This window comes from Peromyscus californicus, unplaced genomic scaffold, assembly GCF_007827085.1.
Source record: "Peromyscus californicus insignis strain IS unplaced genomic scaffold, ASM782708v3 Scaffold_8__1_contigs__length_139910024, whole genome shotgun sequence".
Taxonomy (NCBI): Eukaryota; Metazoa; Chordata; class Mammalia; order Rodentia; family Cricetidae; genus Peromyscus; species Peromyscus californicus.
This window is the reverse complement of record NW_026294606.1, coordinates 96,600,026-96,621,594: the sequence shown is the minus strand read 5'-3', so window position 1 is coordinate 96,621,594 and position 21,569 is coordinate 96,600,026. Positions and strand designations below refer to the sequence as shown.

Sequence of the window (21,569 nt, the reverse complement as noted above, 5' to 3'; positions counted from 1 at the left end):
GGGAAGAAAACAGAATGCCAAGTTCCATCAACACTGTGATCACAACTTGATTCAAATTCTCTGTGCATGGGGATGTAAACTGAAAGGGTTTCAATCACACACATGTAGTAAAGCACTGTACAGAGTCATTTCTTTTTTGCTGTTTTCCTTATAGACATGGTTACAGTAATCTATGTACAATGAACTACAAAGATACAATAAAAAATTTCCTGCAATTAAAAATTCATATATACTAGCCAATTGGAGAGCCTCTTTAGAATTCATGATAAGCCAGGAAAGAAATTAGAGAAAAAAATTTATAATGCATGTGTTGTATATTTGCATGTTTGTGCCTATACATGTTTTTGTATGTGCAGGTGTGATCACATATGTATGTGTACTTGTGTGTAGAGGTCAGAGGACAGTCTTCAGGAATATTGACACCCATCTTTGAGGCTGGATCTATCATTGATCTAGAGCTCACCATGGTTAGACTAGCTAGCCAGTGAGCCCCAGGCATCCATCCTTCTGTGTCCCAAAGACTGGAATTACCAGCTTTTCCACCACACCCAGCATTTTTGTATGGGTTCTGGGGAACCTAACTCAGCTCACCATGCTTGTGAGGCATGAACTTTAACAGCTGAGCCATCTCCCAAGCCTGGGGGGAAAAACAACTCTGATGTAGACTTTATATTTGCATTGATGTTCTTATCTGTGTGAAAAAGGAGATGACAATGGGTGGGAAATGGACCAAATAGTTAGAAACCTTGAGTCCTGTGCATCTGACTCATAGGCCTTCAGAAATAAAAAAGAGAGGGAAAATTCAGAGAGAAGGGCAACACCGTTAGCCCCATGGCCCCCTGGAAGGGTGCAAAGCATTTCAGCAGGAGGAGATGCAGGAACGAACGGCAGGGGAACTGGGACAGGGCAAGGCAGGTAAGAACAGCCATGCTCAGTCAGCCTCTGCTCTCTTAGACGATCATTTCACAAGCGCCTTGTACAAATGCAAAAACAACCCACTTCACAAATGAGAAAGCTGAAGCTTAGTTCCAGATTTACCCTCCAAATGTGTGGACTCAGTTTTCTCCAACTCTTTATGGTTTACAAGATGACCTGAGGAAACATTTGAGCTAGAAGAATGCATCCATCACCTTGAATAATTTCACTGGTGTGGACTTTGCTTTCACTGATGTGGACTGCCACAACTCATTGAACTATTGACTGCACATTTGAAATCTGTCCTACTTATTGCCATCAATTATAGCTCAATAAAGCTGCTTATGGGTGCCTTTAAAATCAAACACTTGGTGGAAATGGTGCACAATATCATTTAAGACCTTATGTTCATGCATTCATGTTTTATTACTTTTTATATGTTATGCAAACACAGTGGTGACCAAGGCACATATATATCACTGTGTCCTGAAATGTCCAAACTACTAGTCACAGTTAATGTAGTAAGTAATTGCATCAGCACCAAGTAGAGACAGCCAGGACATTTGGGAACACATGGAAGTGTCATTTGGGAACACATGGAAGTGATATCTTACCAAAAGCCCAAAGCGCATATGGGAGCTCAGTTTTGTCCCTTTGCAAATTTGATGATGTGGACACTGTCCTTATTTCCTTAGGGAGAAGCCAAGGTATAGAAGGTTTAAATAGTATTTACATACCTACACGCAGTGGGACTCGCCACACATGGCCTACTTCCAGAGTTTAAACTTTCTACCATCTATGCCCATTCTCCCTAAGGGAGTAGGGGTGGCTCACCCCTGGGTCAATGAGGGAACCAAGCCATCCAACTTGAAGGCTGTGGCTGTGTGAGATGCTGAATGGCAGGAACAGGCTAGATCAGGGCTTGTCAATCTCAGCACTGTGTACACTTGGAGTCGTTCTGTGGTTGGAGGCCATCCCGTGCAATGGAACTTATTAGATGTACTTAGCAGCTACCTGCCACATCCCCCAAGTCATGACAATGTGAAACATCCCTGGACATCACCCATGGGGGGCTGTGAGCAAACAGCTCCCAATTAAGCAACCTTGGAATGAGTAATGACTGAGATGATGGACATGCTAATTACCCAGATTTCTTTGCTCATTCTGATTTGCGTGCATGTGTGAAAATATCACACTGTGACTCATAAATAAAGGCACTAGAAAAAATTGTCACACAGTCATTTATTTATTTATTTATTTATTCATTTATTCATTTATTTACTTATTTAGACAACCGTGGAGGAAGTCAGTTCTCTCCTTCCACCCTGTGACTCTCTGAGCTCAAACTCATGTTGTCAGGCTTGATGATTGGCACCTTTACCCACCAAACCGTCTCTCCAATTTGAAAACATAAAAATTTTAAACAGACTTTCTCAACTATATAGATGAAACTCTCGAAAGCCCTTAGATGGGGTTAAAATTGGATTATGTTGGAAATCTAGAATCCTTTGCAGATTCAAGGCAGGTAAGAGCTATTATGTGAGATGAGTCTATGAAACAGTCTGGCCACAATGCGCAAGATAAGTGGGAAATGGGATTCAGAGGCCAGGAATAGGCAGAGTCAAAGGAAAAGAACAGAAACTGAGGAGGTAGCTCAGTCCATAAAGGGCTTGTCTGCATGAACATGAACGTCTGAGTTTGATCCTCAGAACACACACTAAGAAGCTGGACAGGGTGTCACATGCTTACAATCCCAGTGCTGCAGAGATGGAAACAGGATTCCTAGAGCTCATTAGCCAATCAACCTAGCCTGTTTGGCAAGCTCCAGGCCAGTGAGGAGCTCCCCCTTTCTCCAAATCAAAGTAGACAGTGTCTGAGGAGTGATACCCTAGATTAACCTATGTCCTTCACCCATGCCTGTGCACATAGGAGAAAAATAGAAAAGAAAAATAGACTTAGTGACCAGTGACTATGGAGAAGAACACAAGAGGAAAGAAAACATCTACTTGAGCTGTTGAGAGCCGTTGGGTTATCTTCTAGCATGACTGTGAAGCCCCAGGGATTACAGGGAGTAGACCAGGGTTGCATCCACTTGCTGAGTGACCACTAAGAGCTGGCTCTAGAAGCTGGAGAGCAAAGCTGAGCAAAAGCCAGACTAAGGAGCACCAAACCCAGAGGAAGGAACCCAGCTCTCATTGGAGGGCTGCTGCTTGCTCATGTAACTTGAGTCTGTAGACCCAGGGTAAGGGTAAAGCCAGGAAGTGTGAGCTCAGAAAAAAGATTGTCCATGTTGTCTTCAGTAGCCTCAGTGCCTAGCAGAGTGCCTGGCCCATAGTAGGTGCTTACTCAACCACTGGTGGAAATTACTGAGAATCAAATTGCTGGGAGAGAATAGGAATGTAGGTCCAGAGGTGACTTCTAGAAAAGATATTACTAAGTAAATGTGGGAACTACCAGTAAGTGAACATTTCCTGAGAAGCCTACTATGCATCAGCACTTATGCTTAGCACACTTAGAGAAGCCTACTGTGAGAATCTTGCTTGATGTGCACCAGATACCATGCCTGGAACTTTGTAAGAAGCCTACTGTGTGTTGGTCATCATTCTCAGAAATTTTAAGAAACCTAATGTGCACCTGGCACCTCTAGAAGCTGCTATTCCCTAGGCACTGTGCCCAACACTCTATAGGAAGTCTACTGAATGCTAGGCAGTGTGCCCAGTCTCTGGGACAAGCCCACTATGGACCAGCCTTTCTGTGAGAAACCTACTATGCAACAACCATACTGGAAGTTATGGCACAGGCAAGTTCTCAAGTCACAGGGAATCTAGAAAAAGAAAGCTCAGCAGAGAACCAAGGAAACAGTGAGAAAGGATGCACTTCCTGGCTAGGCTGAAGGCTTTCCACACCAATAATGGCTCTCAGGGAACCTCATCCCATCCAGAGAAATGCTTCCCTTATCCATGTGGGTGGAAATCAAAGAAGCAGAATTCCCCATAAGGGGACCAGGACTGGAAACAAAAGAAAAATGAACTGTGTGGTCTTAGGTTAGCAATTCTAAAATGTCTTGCTGCTGAGTTGGCCCAGAGTCCCTGAGCTGGGGTTGCTGGTATCTTAAATTCATGGAGATTTGTGATGGCAACAGCAAACACACAGAGAAACCATATCCTTGGCCCTTGACCCATCTCTGCTGCTGCATAATTATGTATACATAGACAGTGTGACACCCCTAGAAGTGAGGACATTGGAAATGAGGCTGGGCCTTGGACCTTTCAGAGCTGACTGGCTCTTCCAGGGATGGTCCTGATGATGTCACGAAAAGGACAGCTGAGGAGTATGACAGTAGCCAAGCCCATTCTAAAAATGCATCTGGATGATTTTTTAATGGTCTCATGTAAACCATAGCTATCTGCAAACTTACTACACAGTTGTGGATGGCCTTGAACTTCTGATCCTCTTGCCTCCACATCTCTTCTGCTGGAACTAAGGGAGTGTGCCACCACACCTGTTTTAGCTGGTGATAGGGATCAAACCCAAGGCTTTGTGCATGCTAGGCAAGTGTTCTACCATCTGAGTCACATCTCTAGCTCTGAACCTGAAACACTTTCACTAGACCTAAGACCAATTTGGTTTGAGTAGGTTCCATTCAATAGCATTCATTTGTTCATCCTAATGATAGGGTGAGATGGTGGTAGTCTTTAATAAACTATTCACTGAAGGAATGTCTCTACCCTCAAAAGGAGCAATGTACAGGAATGCTCATTCATCAAAACTTTAAATACCAAAGGAACAAATTCTACCCATGTCTGGCTTGGTGAATCAGCAATTTGGGGGGGGGGGGTGTGCTTACTTACAGGCACCTTGGTAAGCCATTACTTCCAAAACATGGTAACTTATTCAGGTAGCCATATCACCAAAAAAGCCCACCCCAGCATACATGACAAATCATAAAATCTGAATCTCTGGAGTTCCCATCCCAGTCACTGTTCAGTCTCCTAAATACTGTAGCACTCCAAAGACAACATCTCAGGAGGAAGGGAGCAGCTAGAACCTCAGGCAAGGAGTTAGCCAACCATCTTCCTTCTGTGAAGGAAGGTTATTTCACTTATTTATTTGTGTGTTGAACCATTCCTGCATTTCTGGGATAAAGCCAACTTGGTCATGATGCATGATCTCTTTGATATGTTTGTGGATTGGTTTGCAAGCATTTTACTGTGAAATCTGTGGACATTTTCATTGGGAAGATTAGTTCATGACTTTCTTTTTTGTGTATATCTCTATCTTGTTTTTGAAAAGGGAATTCTAAAATGAATAGGTAAACGGATGAAACTGGAAATAAAACAGACTGAGTGAGGTAACATAGGCAAGAATGCCATGTCCTTCCATGTGTGGACTCTAGCATCAAATCTTTAGATTGTGTGTTTAACTTGGACTGTATGGAGAATCCAGCAAAGTAGAAAGCAGCCATTCGAGTGGGGGCTTCAAGGAGAAGGAATAGTAGAAATAAGTGATATGAAAACAATGAGGGAGAATCCTAGGGGTTGGATGGGGGAGTTGGGGAGGTAACCTAAATAAAGGATTACGAAAAGCTGTGACCTCCAGGCCAGACTAGCAGCCACATAAACTCAGGGAATGTATTGGTTTTCTGACTCACTTCAGTACCTTGGACAGCACAGACACGTTGGCCATATTCCTTTAAGAATGATTGTTGGCTGAGAGACTGACTGGCTGACTGGACTGTGGGAAGCCTGAGCCAAACACCTCATTTGTTTTTTCATTGCATCCTCCCACAAAGAAACACATTCACTCTACATTACAAAGGCGAGAGCTAAGGCTTGGAGAGTTTGAGTGAGCATCTAGATTGAAAAGCTCAGACCTTCTGACTCCAGTTTTCCTCTTCGTTATTCTACCCCAGACTTATTCTTGGGAGAGGTACTTTGCTGCCTCCAACTTTGTGAAATACTTGTACAGACAGTGTGACTCTGACTCACAGTGGTTTGGTCCAGGAATTTTTTTTTAAAAGGCATTCATAGACATTATATTTCAGACACTGATTTTGAGTTCTTCCTGGGCTACCAATGTGTCTTATAATATTCTCCTGTGATGCTAGGGGTGGGGACAGTGCCCAGGCATCCATGTAAACATGGAGTAAACCATTTTCATGCTACAGTGTGCTGCACTGCTTGGCCATGCCAGGTATTAGGTTAGATGAATTCAGCAAAATTTGACTTGAGATATTTTTAGCTTACAGAGGACTTATCGCCGGCATCTGCAGTAGGTCAAGGATGACAGTAGTTAGATGGATGGTCCTAGAGTGATCACTCTTTGTTTTCTGGACACCAAATGATGTGACATGGAAAGGAAAGACTCAAGAGTTTGGTTCCTGACAGGGTGTATGTATCATTTCGCTTTGTCTCCTTCTGTGCAGGATCTCTGCTGAAGGTGTGGACATTGTTTTGGACTGCCTGTGTGGGGACAACACTGGCAAGGGGCTCAGTCTCCTCAAACCTCTGGGGACCTACATTTTATATGGTGAGTGCATGCACAGTGGCCTAAAACCAACAACAACAGAAAGCACTCTACCATGCTGACCACATTCTGCAAGGTGAAAGGTGTTAATATTCTGTGTAATGGGCAAGCTTGGGAGTATCTAGTTTTTTGTTTTTTTTTTTCAGCGCATTTATTATGCTGATACTATTGTCATAAATTATAAAGCTAACTTATTTGCCTACTGCCCTATCTCCTACACTGTCATTCTTTAAATGTTTTGTTTTGTTTGAAACACAGTCTCACTATACAACCCTGGCTGATCTTGCACTCATAATCCCACTGTCTCAGTCTCTTCAGTGAAAGGATTACAAGTGTGAGTCACCATGCCTGGCCACATCTACTATGCTCTTGAGTATGCAGAAAAGTTACGAAAATCAGAAGCAAATTTTCTTCAGCAAAATGAAACTTTAGTGTCTGACCTTCTTGTCTACACACACACACACACTAATATAAACAGTGGTCTCCACAAATTCCAAAAGGTGTATAGAAAGCCAGAGGCCATCTTCCCAAGCAGAATATTGGAATATCTGATGTTTGATGTTCCTAAAACCTCTGTGCCCTGTTCTTGCAATAGAATTTGAGCCTTGCTATGTGGTGGTGGTGCACACCTTTAATCCCTGCACTCCAAAGGCATAGGCAGGCAGATCTCTGTAAGTTCGAGGCCAGCCTATTCTATAGAGTGAGTTCCAGGACAGGTTCTAAAGCTATACAGAGAAATCCTGTCTCGAAAAAAAAATGAGCCTTAATTCTGAGTATTTCAGAAGGAAAAAAAGAAGTCAATTCTCTTTATAAAAGAGATATTTGAGGGTTATAAATATCTTCTCATCATCAGATCATTATTACAAAGGAATTGAGCTCACCAAGCAGGTGAGCAACACTCCTTTTCTGATGCATTCTGGTCATTTCTATCCTGACCACTTATTTCCCAAGAAGTAAATAATTGATTAATATTATTGATGAGAAAACCTACAAGGGTCAATACCATTATAAGAACATCGGATGTGACTAATAGAAGGCAGATGGGCAATTTATTCATCCTTCCTTCTCATTAGCCAGGAGTTGTATTTTTGCCTCAATTCCATGATGTCATTTGGGTGAACGTCAACTTGATTATCTCGTAATTTTCCAAGTCACTACATTGATCACTTGGTTACTATGTAATGGAAGCCTGGAGTTATGATCCTTGGGACTCATCATCCCATCAAAGATAAAGGGATGGTTAACTAACTGATTGGGAAATAGTTTAGCCAGGCCAAATCGTTAATTTAAAAATATGCATTTTTTAAGTAAATGACTGTTGTCTAAGAAAAATTACACTTCCAGATATCTGATGAGAAGCAGGAAAGTCTGTGGAGATGGGCCATTGCATCAGGATGGTCTCTATACTGTCGAGGGTTTCTTCTTCCTCCCACCCCATCCACACTGGGAACCCTGCAAAGGGATCATTTCTCTCTGAGCATCTCACCTCACCTTCATCTGGCATCTGAGTGTCACTTGGTCCAGCTGTCAACACACAGTTTCCAATATTGTTTTATCTAGAGTTTTAGGTTTTGTTTTGTTTTTTAACCTCTCTGCCTGGTCCCCTTTGGAGGTGACAGATAGTCACACATTCCCCAAACCTCTGAAATTACTGTTCTCTCCTCTATCTTTCCTGTATCTCATTGTTTGTATCCATCTAAGTTCCCCTCCTACCTTTTAGTACCCAGCCCATGTCAGAGTCCTAAGCCCCTCACTTGCTAAGAATCAAATTTGGGTCTATGTAGTGCCTTCCTATAGAAGTTCACTTCTTATTTTTAAGAAACAGGACCAAAATGTTTCATATTATTAAAGCATTGGACTAATCAATCACCTACGGCTACATGCCTGGCTTTCCAAAGGAATGAAACAGCCACCATGATACACCCATCTTCCTGTAAGAGCTGAAGACTAGCCAAATGTTCCACTTTGTGCCCCACCCCAACACCTCTACTTCTTCGAAGACTGAAGCATGTTGTTTGCAAGCTTTTGCCACTTGTGCACAGATGAAATGCCTGTCACTCTTCTTCCATAAGAAGATACCTTGATTTTCATGAACAATTACTTGACTTGGGCATCTTTCATTTGCAGGTTCATCCAACATGGTAACTGGAGAGACCAAGAGTTTCTTCAGTTTTGCAAAGTCAGTAAGTATCCTTGCCTGTCTACTAGCTAGTAGTTAACATTCTTTTCCATGTTGTGAGCTCCACTTAAAAATATTGGTCACCAGGCGGGGATGGTGCACACCTTTAATCCCAGCACTCAGGAGGCGGAGGCAGACAGATCTCTAAGATTGAGGCCAGCCTGGTCTACAGAGTGAGTTCCAGGACAGCCAGGGCTACACAGAGAAACCCTGTCTTGGGAAAACAAAAAACCAAAACCAAAAAAGCAACAAAAAAGACATTAGTCAACTGGTCAACTGCTCGTCTGTCATCTGCGTCGTGCAGTTCTAATAAATTCCATATCCATTCCCTGCTAACTGCATACAGAAGGACCAGGACTTGAAAGGTGGTAGTGTCAGTAAAATTTTGAAAAGCTTCCTTTTTATTTAAGCAGAGATTGGTTCAACCTGTCTATAGTGAACTTAGAGTTGTGGTACTGTAATTGTTCCTTATAGTAGACAGTCTTATTTTGACCATTTTCTGTCCAGGTTTCTAGGGTCACAGTAGATTTCTGTGTCCCCATCTTACTGTGTTGGAGATGGGAATGCGAAACCCCTAACTTTAATAATTTCTGAGTATGTGATGACGTTGCCTGCCATTGAGGAGTGCTCTCCCTCACTGCACCTGCTCAGATGGATATTTCCATACAGAGCTATTTATATGTGTCAGAGTTAAGCTGATTTGGGGTTGTGCTTTTGTTACCCCACCCACTAGAGCAAGGGACTGCTATTTCTCACAAGTGTTCAGCTTCTGTCCCTGTGCTCCAAGTCTCTGGTGCAGCTGACGCACCAGATAAGTGTTGCAAGAATTTCTTCCCTGGGGAGATGTAAAAAACACCCCCACATAAAGTCCTGGCAACAGACCAATGTATGATTCTACCAGAGCTCACACTGAGGAACCACTGAGATTATTGCCCTTACATATGAGCATGAATGAGGAGTTACTGGCAGGAGTGTAGGTGACCCTAAAGCAGCTGCCTTGGGAAGTTCATACCCAACTAGATAATGGCTTCCTCATAGTCACATAGATGGAAACCCTTCCTTTAGCCCTCCCAAGATTATGTTTGTCTAGTACCTTCTGAGACCACTAGGCCACATGCAATTAGGGCAAAATTGGATTACATATGGCTTGGAGGAGCATCTGGAATTTCAGGTGATGATCCAAGGATCCTCTCTACCCTCTCCTTCTCTGATGGAATACCAATAGTCAACAAGCCTGCTCATGTATAGGCACAGGCACTCTGATGAAAATGGTAGCTGTTTTGCTCAGAGGACCATGCTCTATAACAATAAGCATCACTACATAGGCATTTCCTGAACATCTACTGTGGGTAGCATTCTAAGCAAGGTATCACAGTGGATGTGACAGAGGTGTGCAGGACCCTTGTGGCTCCTACATTCTATTAAGGAGATAGACCCAACAATAAGGAAATGTGTTAATAACCTGATTGTGAATGCCTACCCAACCTCAAAGGAAAATAGAAATGGGATTCTGGAAGAAGGCAGGATGAGGTAGAAGCATTGTGTAAAGGGTGGTGAGAGAGCCAGGGAAAAGGCATTAGAATTCTCTTTCCATATATCACGACGGAGTTGTATTGGTCACATTTTTGAAGGGTTTTCCCATCTCAGTTAACCCAGTCTAGAAATTCCCCCCACAGACATACCCAGAGATTTGTCTCCAAGATGATTTTGGAGGCTGTCAAGTTGACAATCAATATTAAACATGCCAGGAATATTTATATGTTCTTTATGCCAACACTGACTGTCCAAATTTTACCCTCGAACATCTGCTGAATCGGGGAATGGCAGTATTCCTTCTATACATGAGATCAGAATTTCAAAGACTCTTTTTTTTGCATTGTTTGCATATGGGACTTTAATAAAAATGTAGGTCAAGAATCATTTGAACTAGCCAGGTGCTGGTGTCACACACCTTTAATCCCAGCACTCAGGAGGCAGAGCCAGGCAGATCTTTGTGAGTTTGAGGCCAGCCTGGTCTACAGAGCGAGATCCAGGACAGGCACCGAAACTATGCAAGAAACCCTGTCTCAAAAAAGCCCAAATATTTGTGTGTGTGTGTGTGTGTGTGTGTGTGTGTGTGTGTGTGTGTGTGTATACAAAGAATCATTTGAAATTTAGTTCCTGTAGGAACAAGGATAGAACCTACTGAGGGATGCTATCTTCTGTCTGTTCCCGAAGACAGGCTGTGTATAACTCATGGCTGTTTTGTTGCCGTGGATACAGTTTGCATGATGCTGAGAGACTGCTCTGAGGAATCATGCTAGTCCCAAATTACATACAACTGTAAGAAATGTTTTCCCTTTTCTCACCCTTAATGCCCAATCCCAACACACAGTACTAATGAAATAATTACAGTGTGTCCAAGCTAGGGAAGGTATTTATAACAACACAGTCAGGATGGAGACTCGGTTTCCTCTTCCTCAAATGAGTACCATTATGCTCCGGAGCTGAAGGTCATGAATAAAAGCCCAGAGGCCCAGGTTCATGCAGGCTGATTGGCTAAAAGTAAATTGAAGAGAAGGTTTCCTCAGAAGTGCAATGATGGCTTTGCTCCAGGAAAAAAATTCTATGCAATCAAGAAAGGCACATTTAGAATCATATAGAGAGTTCTCACTCTGCTATCTTAATTATGTTCCATCTTAAGATTTCAGCAGAAGGAATTCTTTATGCTTTGTCAGCCTTGCTGTTCGCTCTGGGGCTATGACAAGGATGATGCCTACAGATGATGTTGACATTTAGAGAGCAGCCTGACTCCAAATTCCAAGCTATTGCTCAGTAAATCTAAAACATGGCTTTCAGATTAAAAGGACAATTAAATTTGTCTACACTTGTGGAGCCTGTGGTATACACACACTGCTGAAATAACATGCATCTCACATGAACACATTTACTTCCTATGACAACCTCCCTCGCCCTAAGCTGTATAAGGAGATTGAACGCAGAGAGGTTAGGTGAATTGCCTAGTTACACAGCTAACAAGAGACACTCAACTCTAGAAATTTCAGAGAAGATTTTAAGTACACTTGTTTAATAGTGTGTGTGTGTGTGTGTGTGTAAACCTGGCATAGCATGCATGAAGCAGTCAGAGTGTAACTTGCAGAAGTCAGTTCTCTGCCTTCACCATGTAGGTCCTAAGATCAAAGTCAGATTTCCAGCCTTGTGGCAAGCCCCTTTACCCACTGAGCCATTCCTAGAGCTCTTGGTCAGAGATGTGCAGTGCCTGTAGCATCAGTCGGCATTACACAAACATTCACTGAGGTCCTGCAGATGTGCAGGCATCAAGCTTAATCATGGGGCCCAAGATTTTGAACTTCTGTTTTGGGATACTTAGGAGACCAAGAGTAAGAGAAGACGGTTTGCAAACAAACATGAAGCTTTCATGCAGGTGCTGCCATGTCTAGTTTTCTGTGGTGCTGGAGAGCAACACCAGAGTTTCATGCATGCTAGGCACACAGTCTACAAACTGAGCGACACCCACAGCCACACTCACAGAACTTTTCAAGGAATCACATTTAGCAGAGCTGGGGATGGGACAGCTCAAGAAGAGCAGTGCATTTGACCGTAAAATCCTTGTCACATTTCAAAGGCTGAACCCACAGGAGAGCCATTTACACAGTCCCAACCTCTTGGATTTATCACTCCAAGCTGTGTTCTTTCTTAACTTGCCCTTCCTTTCCACCTACCTTTCCAGTAGCCTTGTCATTATCATCCCCAACTCACCCTCTTAAAAAAATAAAAAGTAAAAAGGTGATCTTGCACCCATGGTGGTCACCTCCACCATGCCCCCAATACTTTGTCACTCTGTAAACGTCCTGTGTTAGGACTCTTTCATCAACCCCACAACCATTCATAGAGCCAGATGTTTTACTCTGTACCCTCCTGGAAGACGCCAGTGTGTCCTCTCATTTGAGTCAGCTGAGAAGGATGAAGTGCAAAGAATAATGGGGAGTGAGGTACACAATCAGGATCCACTCCAGAGTCAATGATCCTAATCACACACTCACTACTGTAGCAACCTGTGGTCTCGAATAGACTGAGAAACCTTATCCAAGGCAATGGGGTGAGAAGAGCTTCAGAATTTGCATTGGTGGGGGAAGGGAGACTTCTTTTTCCAGATTTTGGAATATTTACAGGTAAGCTATAAGATATGTTTTATAATATGTGTGTGTGTCTGTCTGTCTGTCTGTCTGTCTGTGTCTGTGTCTGTGTCTGTGTGTATTAAGACAGGTTCTGCTGTAGCCTATGCTGTTCTGAAACTCACTTTTTGGCTGAAGATGACCTGGGATTTCTAATCCTTCTGCTTCTACCTCCAAAGTTCTGGGATTACAAGCATCTATCTCCAAATTGTTTACTGTGTGTGGTTCTAGAATTTGAACCCAGAATTTCGTATGTACTAGGCAAGCACTGTCCCAACTGAGCTACATTCCCAGCATAGACAGGATTTTTAGTGTCCCTTTATGGTACCATATTAGCACTCAAAAAGATTTGGCTTTTGAAGCACTTTAGAGTGGGGATTTTGGAAAAAGGGATGCCCAGCCTTCTCTCTCTCTCCAAGCTAAAACCCTCACACAGCATTGCTATCTAGTATATCCTCTGCACCAATGGCTATAGATTCAGAAATAGATGCTTAAAAGATATATCACCAAGACTGCTTGCTGGTCCACTAGAGTACACCCAGTTTCAACTTTGGCTTCCTTGGAATAGATAATATCCCCAAGACATAGGCAGTGCTGCACAATGTAACCCCCTTTGGACTTCATAACCTAGAATCTTCTCTAATTGCAGTGGTGGCAGGTGGAGAAAGTGAACCCCATCAAGCTGTATGAAGAAAACAAAGTCATCGCAGGGTTCTCACTCCTCAACCTGCTCTTCAAACAGGGCCGCTCAGGCCTCATCCGGGGAGTAGTGGAGAAGCTCCTAGGGCTGTACAACCAGAAGAAGATCAAGCCTGTGGTGGATTCCTTATGGGCCCTGGAGGAGGTAAGCAAGCAACCTTCTTGGTTTATTTCGAGGACTTTGGGCACCCATGACAATCTTTTACAAAACCATTTTTCTCCAGGTTTGTTCTAAACAAAAGTCCTAAAGTAGGTGAACCCAACCTTCTGACATCAAAATGCCACATTGTCACCTGCCAAGTTCGCATGCGAGAAATACACAGTTGAGCAACAAGAAGGAAATCACCAAAAAAAAAAATCTCATAACATTTTAAGTAACCTCATTATTTTCTGTTGGACCGCATTCATAGATATCCTTGGCCACAGATGGCCCACAGGTTTGGCATATCTGGGTCATGGTGCTTTAGGTATAAGGACCACTTCAAGGTCCCAAGAGGCTTTCAAGCCATGCATCTCCAGCATTTATACATGAATGCTTTATTCCCAGGTAAAACAACAAATTTGAATGGATATAGCCAATTCACCTTGATTACATAAGGGTGTGATCACTGTTAAAATGTCAAGATCGAGGTAGCTCACAGATGGAATTGATTTGTATGCAGACACTGGATGCTTTGTGCCCCTTTGAGACATTGTCAGCTGTCATGGTGGACACAGTAATGGTGTTGAGCTTGGTGTTGAACTTAGGAGTTTTGTTGCTGCTGGTGTTGTTGATGATGGCAGATTGCCAAAAGTTCTGGTGTTGGAAAACATTCTTGAAATGTGAACAAAATAACCTTCAAGGATGCTAAAGTAGGAACTAGCTGGATTGGTTCATATGGTGCTCAAGGAGTTTTCAAAGAGTCTAGAAATCCTTCAGGACAAGACAAGGGTGAAGCATGACAGCTCCTTGTGAGAATAAAGGAAGCATGTGGCCTGGATTTGGGGTGATATTTCAGATCTCCCTCAGTCATGAGGCCTGGGAAAATGCTTAAGTTGGCATGGACTGTGTTCTTGGTTTGTTTTGCATTGTTTTCATGGGTGAGGTGCCTTATAGAAGATGTACTTGATGGATAGATGTGTGTTTGTGCATGAAGGGTGTGTGTGAGTGTGTGCACCCGTGAGTGGTACACTCATCCATGTATGTGTGTGTGAAGGCCAGACATCAAAATTAAACAAAAACTCTTGTTTTCCTCAATCACTCTCCACTTTATATTTTGAGACAGGCACCCACTAAATCTGGAGCTTGGCATTTAGACTAGACTGCTAGCCAGCACCCCCCAGCTCTGCCTTCCTCCTCTCTCAACTCTAGTTCTGGGGTTATAGATGGACACCATCATGCCCAACTTTTACATGGATGCTGGAGGTCCTAACTCAGGTCCTTATGCTTACAGATCAAGCATATAGCCTACTGAACCATCTCCTCAGCCCTGGAATAAGTGCTTTTAAACTTTGGGGGGCGGTCCCAGAAACCTTTACAACCTAAGTTACAAACACTAAGTTGTCTAAGTCAGAAGTGTGTATGATAGATTTGGGTGAGGGGTAACATGCCATCAGATTAATTGTGAACTTGAACTATATGCATGTATGCCATTCTAATATTGAAGTATCATGGACAGTTTAAAAAAAAAAAAAAAAAGAACAGCCACCCAAAGTCCTTGTTTGTTGTGATAACCGAAATCCATATTCAGTACAGGACATTCCTAAATCAACCCAGCATAAATAGAAGACAAACTGCACATCCACATTCCAGAGAAGGATAATGTGGTTAACATTCCAGCTTCCTTCCTTCCCATCTTGTTCTATTGCAGATGCTCATTGTAATTCAATTTATTGCTAAAGTAAATCAGACAATAATGTGTTCTTTGTCCTGTGTAATTGCCAAGATGGTTTGCCTCTTGTCATCATTTTACTGAAAATCTTTTCAATTTAATGAATCGGAGATCTGTATGTTATTCATAGTGGCATGCCAGAGAAAAGCAGGAACAATCAGGACAAACTCTCATCCATGTGGCACATATAAGACTTAGGTTTACAAGCTCATAGGAACTCACGAACTTTACACTGACAGCTGTAGAACCTGCACGGGACCAGACTAGGCCCTCTGCATACGGGAGACAGTTGTGTAGCTGGGTCTGTTTGAGGGGCCCCCTGGCAGTGAGATTAGGATGTAGCCCTGGTGCTAGATGAGCTGGCTTCCTGGAGCCCATTACCCATGATGGGATGCCTTGCTCAGCCTTGATGCTGCGGGGAGGGGCTTGGTCCTGCCTCAACTGAATGTACCAGGCTTTGCTGATGGGGGGTAGGTTGGGGTTGGGGGGGGGAAGTCTGAGGGGGAATGGGAGGAGGGATGAGAGGGGAAATCTGTGGTTGGTATGTAAAATGAATTTTAAAAAATTTCTTAAATTGAAAAAAAAAATAGACAGGTTTAAACTCAGTGCCCAAAGGGACCCAGCAAATCTGGTAGCTTATGAGGGTTAAAACCTAAGAGGCGGTCCAGTTGGCCCCGCTAGTTTTCTTAGTATTTGACACTCTTCCTTGCTCACAGTAGTAGCAGAGTCTCTAAACACCTACTGAGTAATTATTGTGTGCTTAGTTCTGGGGAGATGCTGAAGACACAGTGAAGAATAGGTAGATAATGTCCCTGGGTTTTACAGAGTTTATATCCAAGGAGTATGAAGGAACAGAAACTACTAAAGTGGGCAAAAACATGCAGAAAGCTTGCTGCTTGTAATAAGCTCTTGGGAGAGGCCGTGTTCGCTGTTTTCCTCAAATGACCACACTACCTGACAACCTGGACTGAAGGTGTCGCTTTGGTTCACAATTTCAGAAGTTTTCCTTCTTTTGTGGAGGGGAAGGCATGGCAGAGCATCTCAGATCATGGTGGTAGAGGAGTGTGGGATTGGCTAATCGTATCAGAGATGACAAGGGAGCAGAGAGCAGTCCCAGAGCCAGGGCCCGCCTCCAGTGACGAGTAACTACCAGATGGACCCAGCCTCCTAAAATAGTGTCACTAGCCTGGGAACAAACACTTGAAATACAAGCCTGTGGGGAACGTTGCTGATTAAATTGACATCAGGAGGAAATTGGGGGTGGGGGGTAGGTCACTTAGTTCCCACATAGAAGTGTTTCCCTTCCCAAACTCTTCTCAACATGGCCTCTCTGAGGACCTTTTTCAGACTTTTTTCCTCTCCATGAAATTTTACCTGGCCTAGAGTCTCTCTCTCTCTCTCTCTCTCTCTCTCTCTCTCTCTCTCTCTCTCTCGCTCTCGCTCTCGCTCTCGCTCTCGCTCTCGCTCTCGCTCTCGCTCTCGCTCTCGCTCTCACTGTCTGTCTCTCTGCCTAAGGAGGTTCTCAGCTCCTGCTCCAGCACTTGCCTGCATGCCGTTATGCTCCCTGCCATGATGATAATGGACTAAACTTCTGAAAATAAAACCAAGTCCCAATTAAATGCTTTCTTTCATAAGAGTTAACTTGGTCATCTTTACAGTAATAGCACAATAACTAAGACATCCTCTCTTCTGCCCACTCTCTTACACACACACACACACACACAGAGATATATATATATATATATATATATATATATATATATATATATATATATATATATATATATATATATATATATAGAGAGAGAGAGAGAGAGAGAGAGAGAGAGAGAGAGAGAGAGAGAGAGAATCTGGAACCCAGTCTAAATCCATGTTTCTAAGAGTTGCCTTGGTCATCTTCACAGTAATAGCACAATGACTAAGATATCCTCTCTTCTGCCCACTCTCTCAAGTGTTAATACACATATAGAGAGAGAGAAGGAGAGAGGGGGAGGGAGGGGAGAGACAGAGACAGAGACAGAGAGAGAGAAAATCTGGAACTCAGTCTAAATCCCTGTCTTCTTGAGATTAGTCGAGTCCTGACCCACTGTACTCCCAACCATTTTCTCATGTTCTATGCATCCACCCACCCTCTCTCACCCATACTTCAGCACCTTCCAATCTTCTGGTCTTTAAGCCTACTCACACCTTCCCCTCCCTGAACCTCTGAAGAAGTAGTTGTCCCCTCTGCATTAAATATACATACTCCCCACTATTCATGACTTCTTTTGTGACCTATGTGGGAAGGCCTTCTCTGCCTCTGCCTTCCAAAGAAGCCACCTCTGCCCTGGTCACTGACTCCTTTTCCACTGTTTGGTGGTCTCCATTGTATAAACCAATGGTTGATCAGCTTGTGCATTGACTCTTGCCTCGCATCTACTAGAAGGTAAGTAGGAAAATCCAACATATAGGCTTCCAGTGCCTGGCAGAGTGGATGCTCAGGAAACAGCATATTGTAATGGATGAGTCAGTGAGCCCAGCACCACACAGAAACATGACTGGTTGGATACTTGCTATGCTTAATCATAAATATTTGCTGAGAAAATAGATGAGTAAGTAAAGAAATAAATAAGCTATATTTTTTCAGAGATATTTTCCTGGAACCAGCAAGTTGTCTCTGTGGGTAATGGTACTTGCCACCAATGTTGATGATCCCTGGAACTCACAAGGGGACAGGAACAGACTCCCACAAGTTGTCCTCTAATCTACGCATCTACACATACACACACACGTACATACATATGGGGAGAGAGAGAGAGAAAAGAGAAAACGTTAATTTATTTAATAAAATGTTAAAAAATGCAATTTCAAGTACAAATAAAACGATATTATTATTTTTAACACAGGGTTTCTAAGCAGAAAGAAAGAAGTCATGGTTTCTCACCTAGGGCCTGATTCATGTTTTGATCTGGATAATTCTTCATCAGGGGTAGGGGGCTTGCCTATGCAATATTGAATCTACTCATTAGATGCCAGCAGCAGCAATAAAAGAAATCTGTCTCTAGTTATTGTCACATGTCTCCTGGGCCACTGGGTAGGACAAGGGTGATGGAAAACTGTTCCTAGTGGAGGATCACTGTTTTAAAAGAAGCTGTGGGGCTGGGGTTGTAGCTCCATTGCTTAGCAACTGCTACAAAAAGCACCACATTTACCAGGAATTGCTAAGTCCAGCACTCAGGAAGCAGAGGCAGGAAAATTAGAAGTTCAAGGTCATCTTGGTCTCTATAGTGAATTTGAAGCCAGCCTGGAGTGCATGATACCCTGTCCCAGGAGGCAGGGGAGGGGAGAAGAGAAGGAAGAAGAGGAAGAGGAGGAGGAGGAGGAGGAGGAGGAGGAGGAGGAGGAGGAGGAGGAGGAAGAGGAGGAGGAGGCAGGAGAAGCCTCAGCAGCAGAACCTATAGTGGATGATCCAGTCACCAGAAAAACAAAGGAACTGTAATCAGCGTAGCAGGCTGGTCCTCCACAGAAGGGCGACAGACGGCTGCTGCCTGTTTGCCAACAAAGCCTCCACAGCCACTCATCAGCGACACCCACCAACTTTCTGAGGGTTCTTTTCTACAATATTTACAGACATCTGTTTAGAGCTGCAGTTGGGCCAAATGCAGCCATTTATCCAGCCCACGCAGCTCTTCTGGGCTTAAAGGGAGTGGAGCATGCTTATTGCTTGAGAACCTTCGGGGGCGGACTGTAATGATTTCCCTCCTTCCATTTGGTAAGGGCTTACACAAAATTGCTTCTCAGACCAGCTATGTAACTCCATTTATAGAATATAAAACCCAAAGGGATTAAAAGAAAATTTTCTTGGGCTCTCTGAGCCCTCAGACAAGAAGATTTAATAATATCAGACACGATTAAGGATTTTTTTTTCTAGCCATCTGTCTGGGACTCTATTGTAAATTTAATACACAAAGCAGAGTGGGGGATACTATAGTCTCCCATTTGCTTTCAGATGCTAAATATACACCTGTATTTTATATCGTAGGAAAAAATTAAGCTTGCAGGTTAAGCTGGAAAGGGGACAAAACATTTGTGTTTGTCACCCAAGCAGCTGTTGTTTCCCTGGGCACTAGTGATGCTTATCTTCATAGTGAACTTGACTTGCTTTGGAGTCACCATGGAAACAAGCCTCTAGTGTGTCTCTGAGAGCAATTCCAGTAAGGCATAACTCAGGAGAGAACACCCACCCAATGTGGGCAGCACTATCCTATGGGCTGGTATCCTGAGCTGAATGAAAAGGAGAATGAGAGCTGAGCATCAGCATTCATCTGTCTCTGCCTCTTGATTATGGGTGCCATGTGACCGGCCACCCCATGCTCCAGCTGCCATGCTCCTGCAGCCATGCCTCCTTGCCATGGTGGACTGTACCCTTAAATATGGAGCCAAAATAAACTCGTCTTTCCTTAAGTTACATTTGTCAGTCATTAGGTCACATGGACCAGAAAAGTAAGTAAACAAGCGCCTACTATGCCCTCATAGTACTTTCACCTGTCAAGTCTACACCAACCATAGGCAACCTGTTTCCTGTCCTTGAGTTGTTAACAAAACTTAAACCTATGAAATAATTAGAGAATAGCAATAATCAATCACAGGGTATCAGTGTCAACTGCAATTGGGTGTGAAATCAGAGAGAACAAAGTTAAGAATGAACTAAATGTGCAGAGATGTTTTTAGGAACGATAAAAGGGAAGAGGGAAGAGATGTCCCCATCAGTAAAGTTCCTGCTGTACGAGCATGAGGACCCTGGTTTATATACACAGTACTCACATAAAAGCAGGGTATGGTGGCAAGAGCCTGTAATGCAGCCCTGTAGAGGCAGAGACAAGCAGACTCCTGTAGATTATTAGCCTAGTCTGAGCAAATCAATGAGACCCAGGTTCAATGAAAAACTCAGTCTCATAAAATAAGATGCAAATAATCGAGGAAAATACCCAATATTGACCTTTGGCCTCCACACACACATAAGCACATGAGCACACACATACCTGCAGGGACATGTATACACAGCTAGGTGAACACAAACATACACCCCCCCCCCCTCTCTCTCTCTCTCTCTCTCTCTCTCTCATTGGGTTGATGTTGGTACCACAAAAATACCACACACTGTGGGGATGGTGTGAACAAAATCACAGGCAGTTATAAGGCAGGTGGGTCAGAGAGAAAGCTCCAGAGTAAGCATGGGAGAGGACATAGGGTTTAGGGAATGGATCCAAATCACAGACACCTTTGCTGCCTGGCACAAGTCTTGGAGTTGGCTTCTGATTAATGGGGTTGCTATGAGAGAGTATGACACCACTTTATTCCCAGTCTAGTGAGGCTCAACCGTGCCGCCAAGGCTGATCTATGTTGTCATGAACCTGAAGTAAGGCTTGATGGTACTGACCTGTAATCCCAGCACAAAGGCACTGATGGCAGAGGAACATGGATTCAAGTCCAGCCTGGGTTCCAAAGTAAGCTCCAGGATAGCCTAGTTTACAGGCCAAGACCCTGCCTTAAAATAAATAAATAAATAAATAAATAAATAAATAAATAAATAAATAAATAAATAAACAAACAAACAAACAAAAACAGTGGGACTGGAGAGATGGCTCATTAGTTAGGGCTGCATACTGTTCTTGCAGAAGACCCCATTTCAGATCCTGACATCTACATCTGGTACAACAACCTGTAAGTAAAGTTCCAGGGAATCTGACACCCTCTCCTGCCCTCCAATGGTACCTACACTCACATGCTTGTACCTACATACATAGATATACATAATTAAAAACAACATAAATTTTTTTAAGAAGAAAACATTTTAAAAAACAATACAGATAATACACATGTATAACCCTAGCTCTTGGGAAATGAAGGTATCAGGGGTTGAAAGCCAGCCTTGGCTGTGTAGTAAGTATGAGGTCAACCTGGGCTATATGAGACCCTTTTGCAAAAAAATACCCAAAACACCAGTATCATCAAAAGGCTGTGTGTCTAGACTATCTATCACTGCAAACTTTACCCATTTGCCAGTTAACAGCTCACCAAGGGCTCTGTGAGATCTTAATAACTGTGTATGTGTGCACATGAATGTGGATACCCATGTTGGTAGATGTGCGCACATGTGGGTGGATAACCATGTTCATGCTTCTATGTACATGTGTGTTTTTGGAAGCTGAAGAACAACTTTGA

At 43.1% G+C, this 21,569-nt stretch overlaps 1 protein-coding gene across 1 annotated transcript in view; it reads left to right on the top strand.

The window, feature by feature from the left end:
* Window positions 1-21,569, top strand: part of Vat1l (vesicle amine transport 1 like) — a 164,141-nt gene that overhangs the window by 71,326 nt on the left and 71,246 nt on the right. Inside the window, exons 5-7 of the mRNA XM_052728074.1 lie at window positions 6,341-6,444; window positions 8,569-8,624; window positions 13,445-13,639. Of these exons, the coding sequence (XP_052584034.1) occupies window positions 6,341-6,444; window positions 8,569-8,624; window positions 13,445-13,639 (355 nt within the window). The remainder of the gene's footprint in view (window positions 1-6,340; window positions 6,445-8,568; window positions 8,625-13,444; window positions 13,640-21,569) is intronic.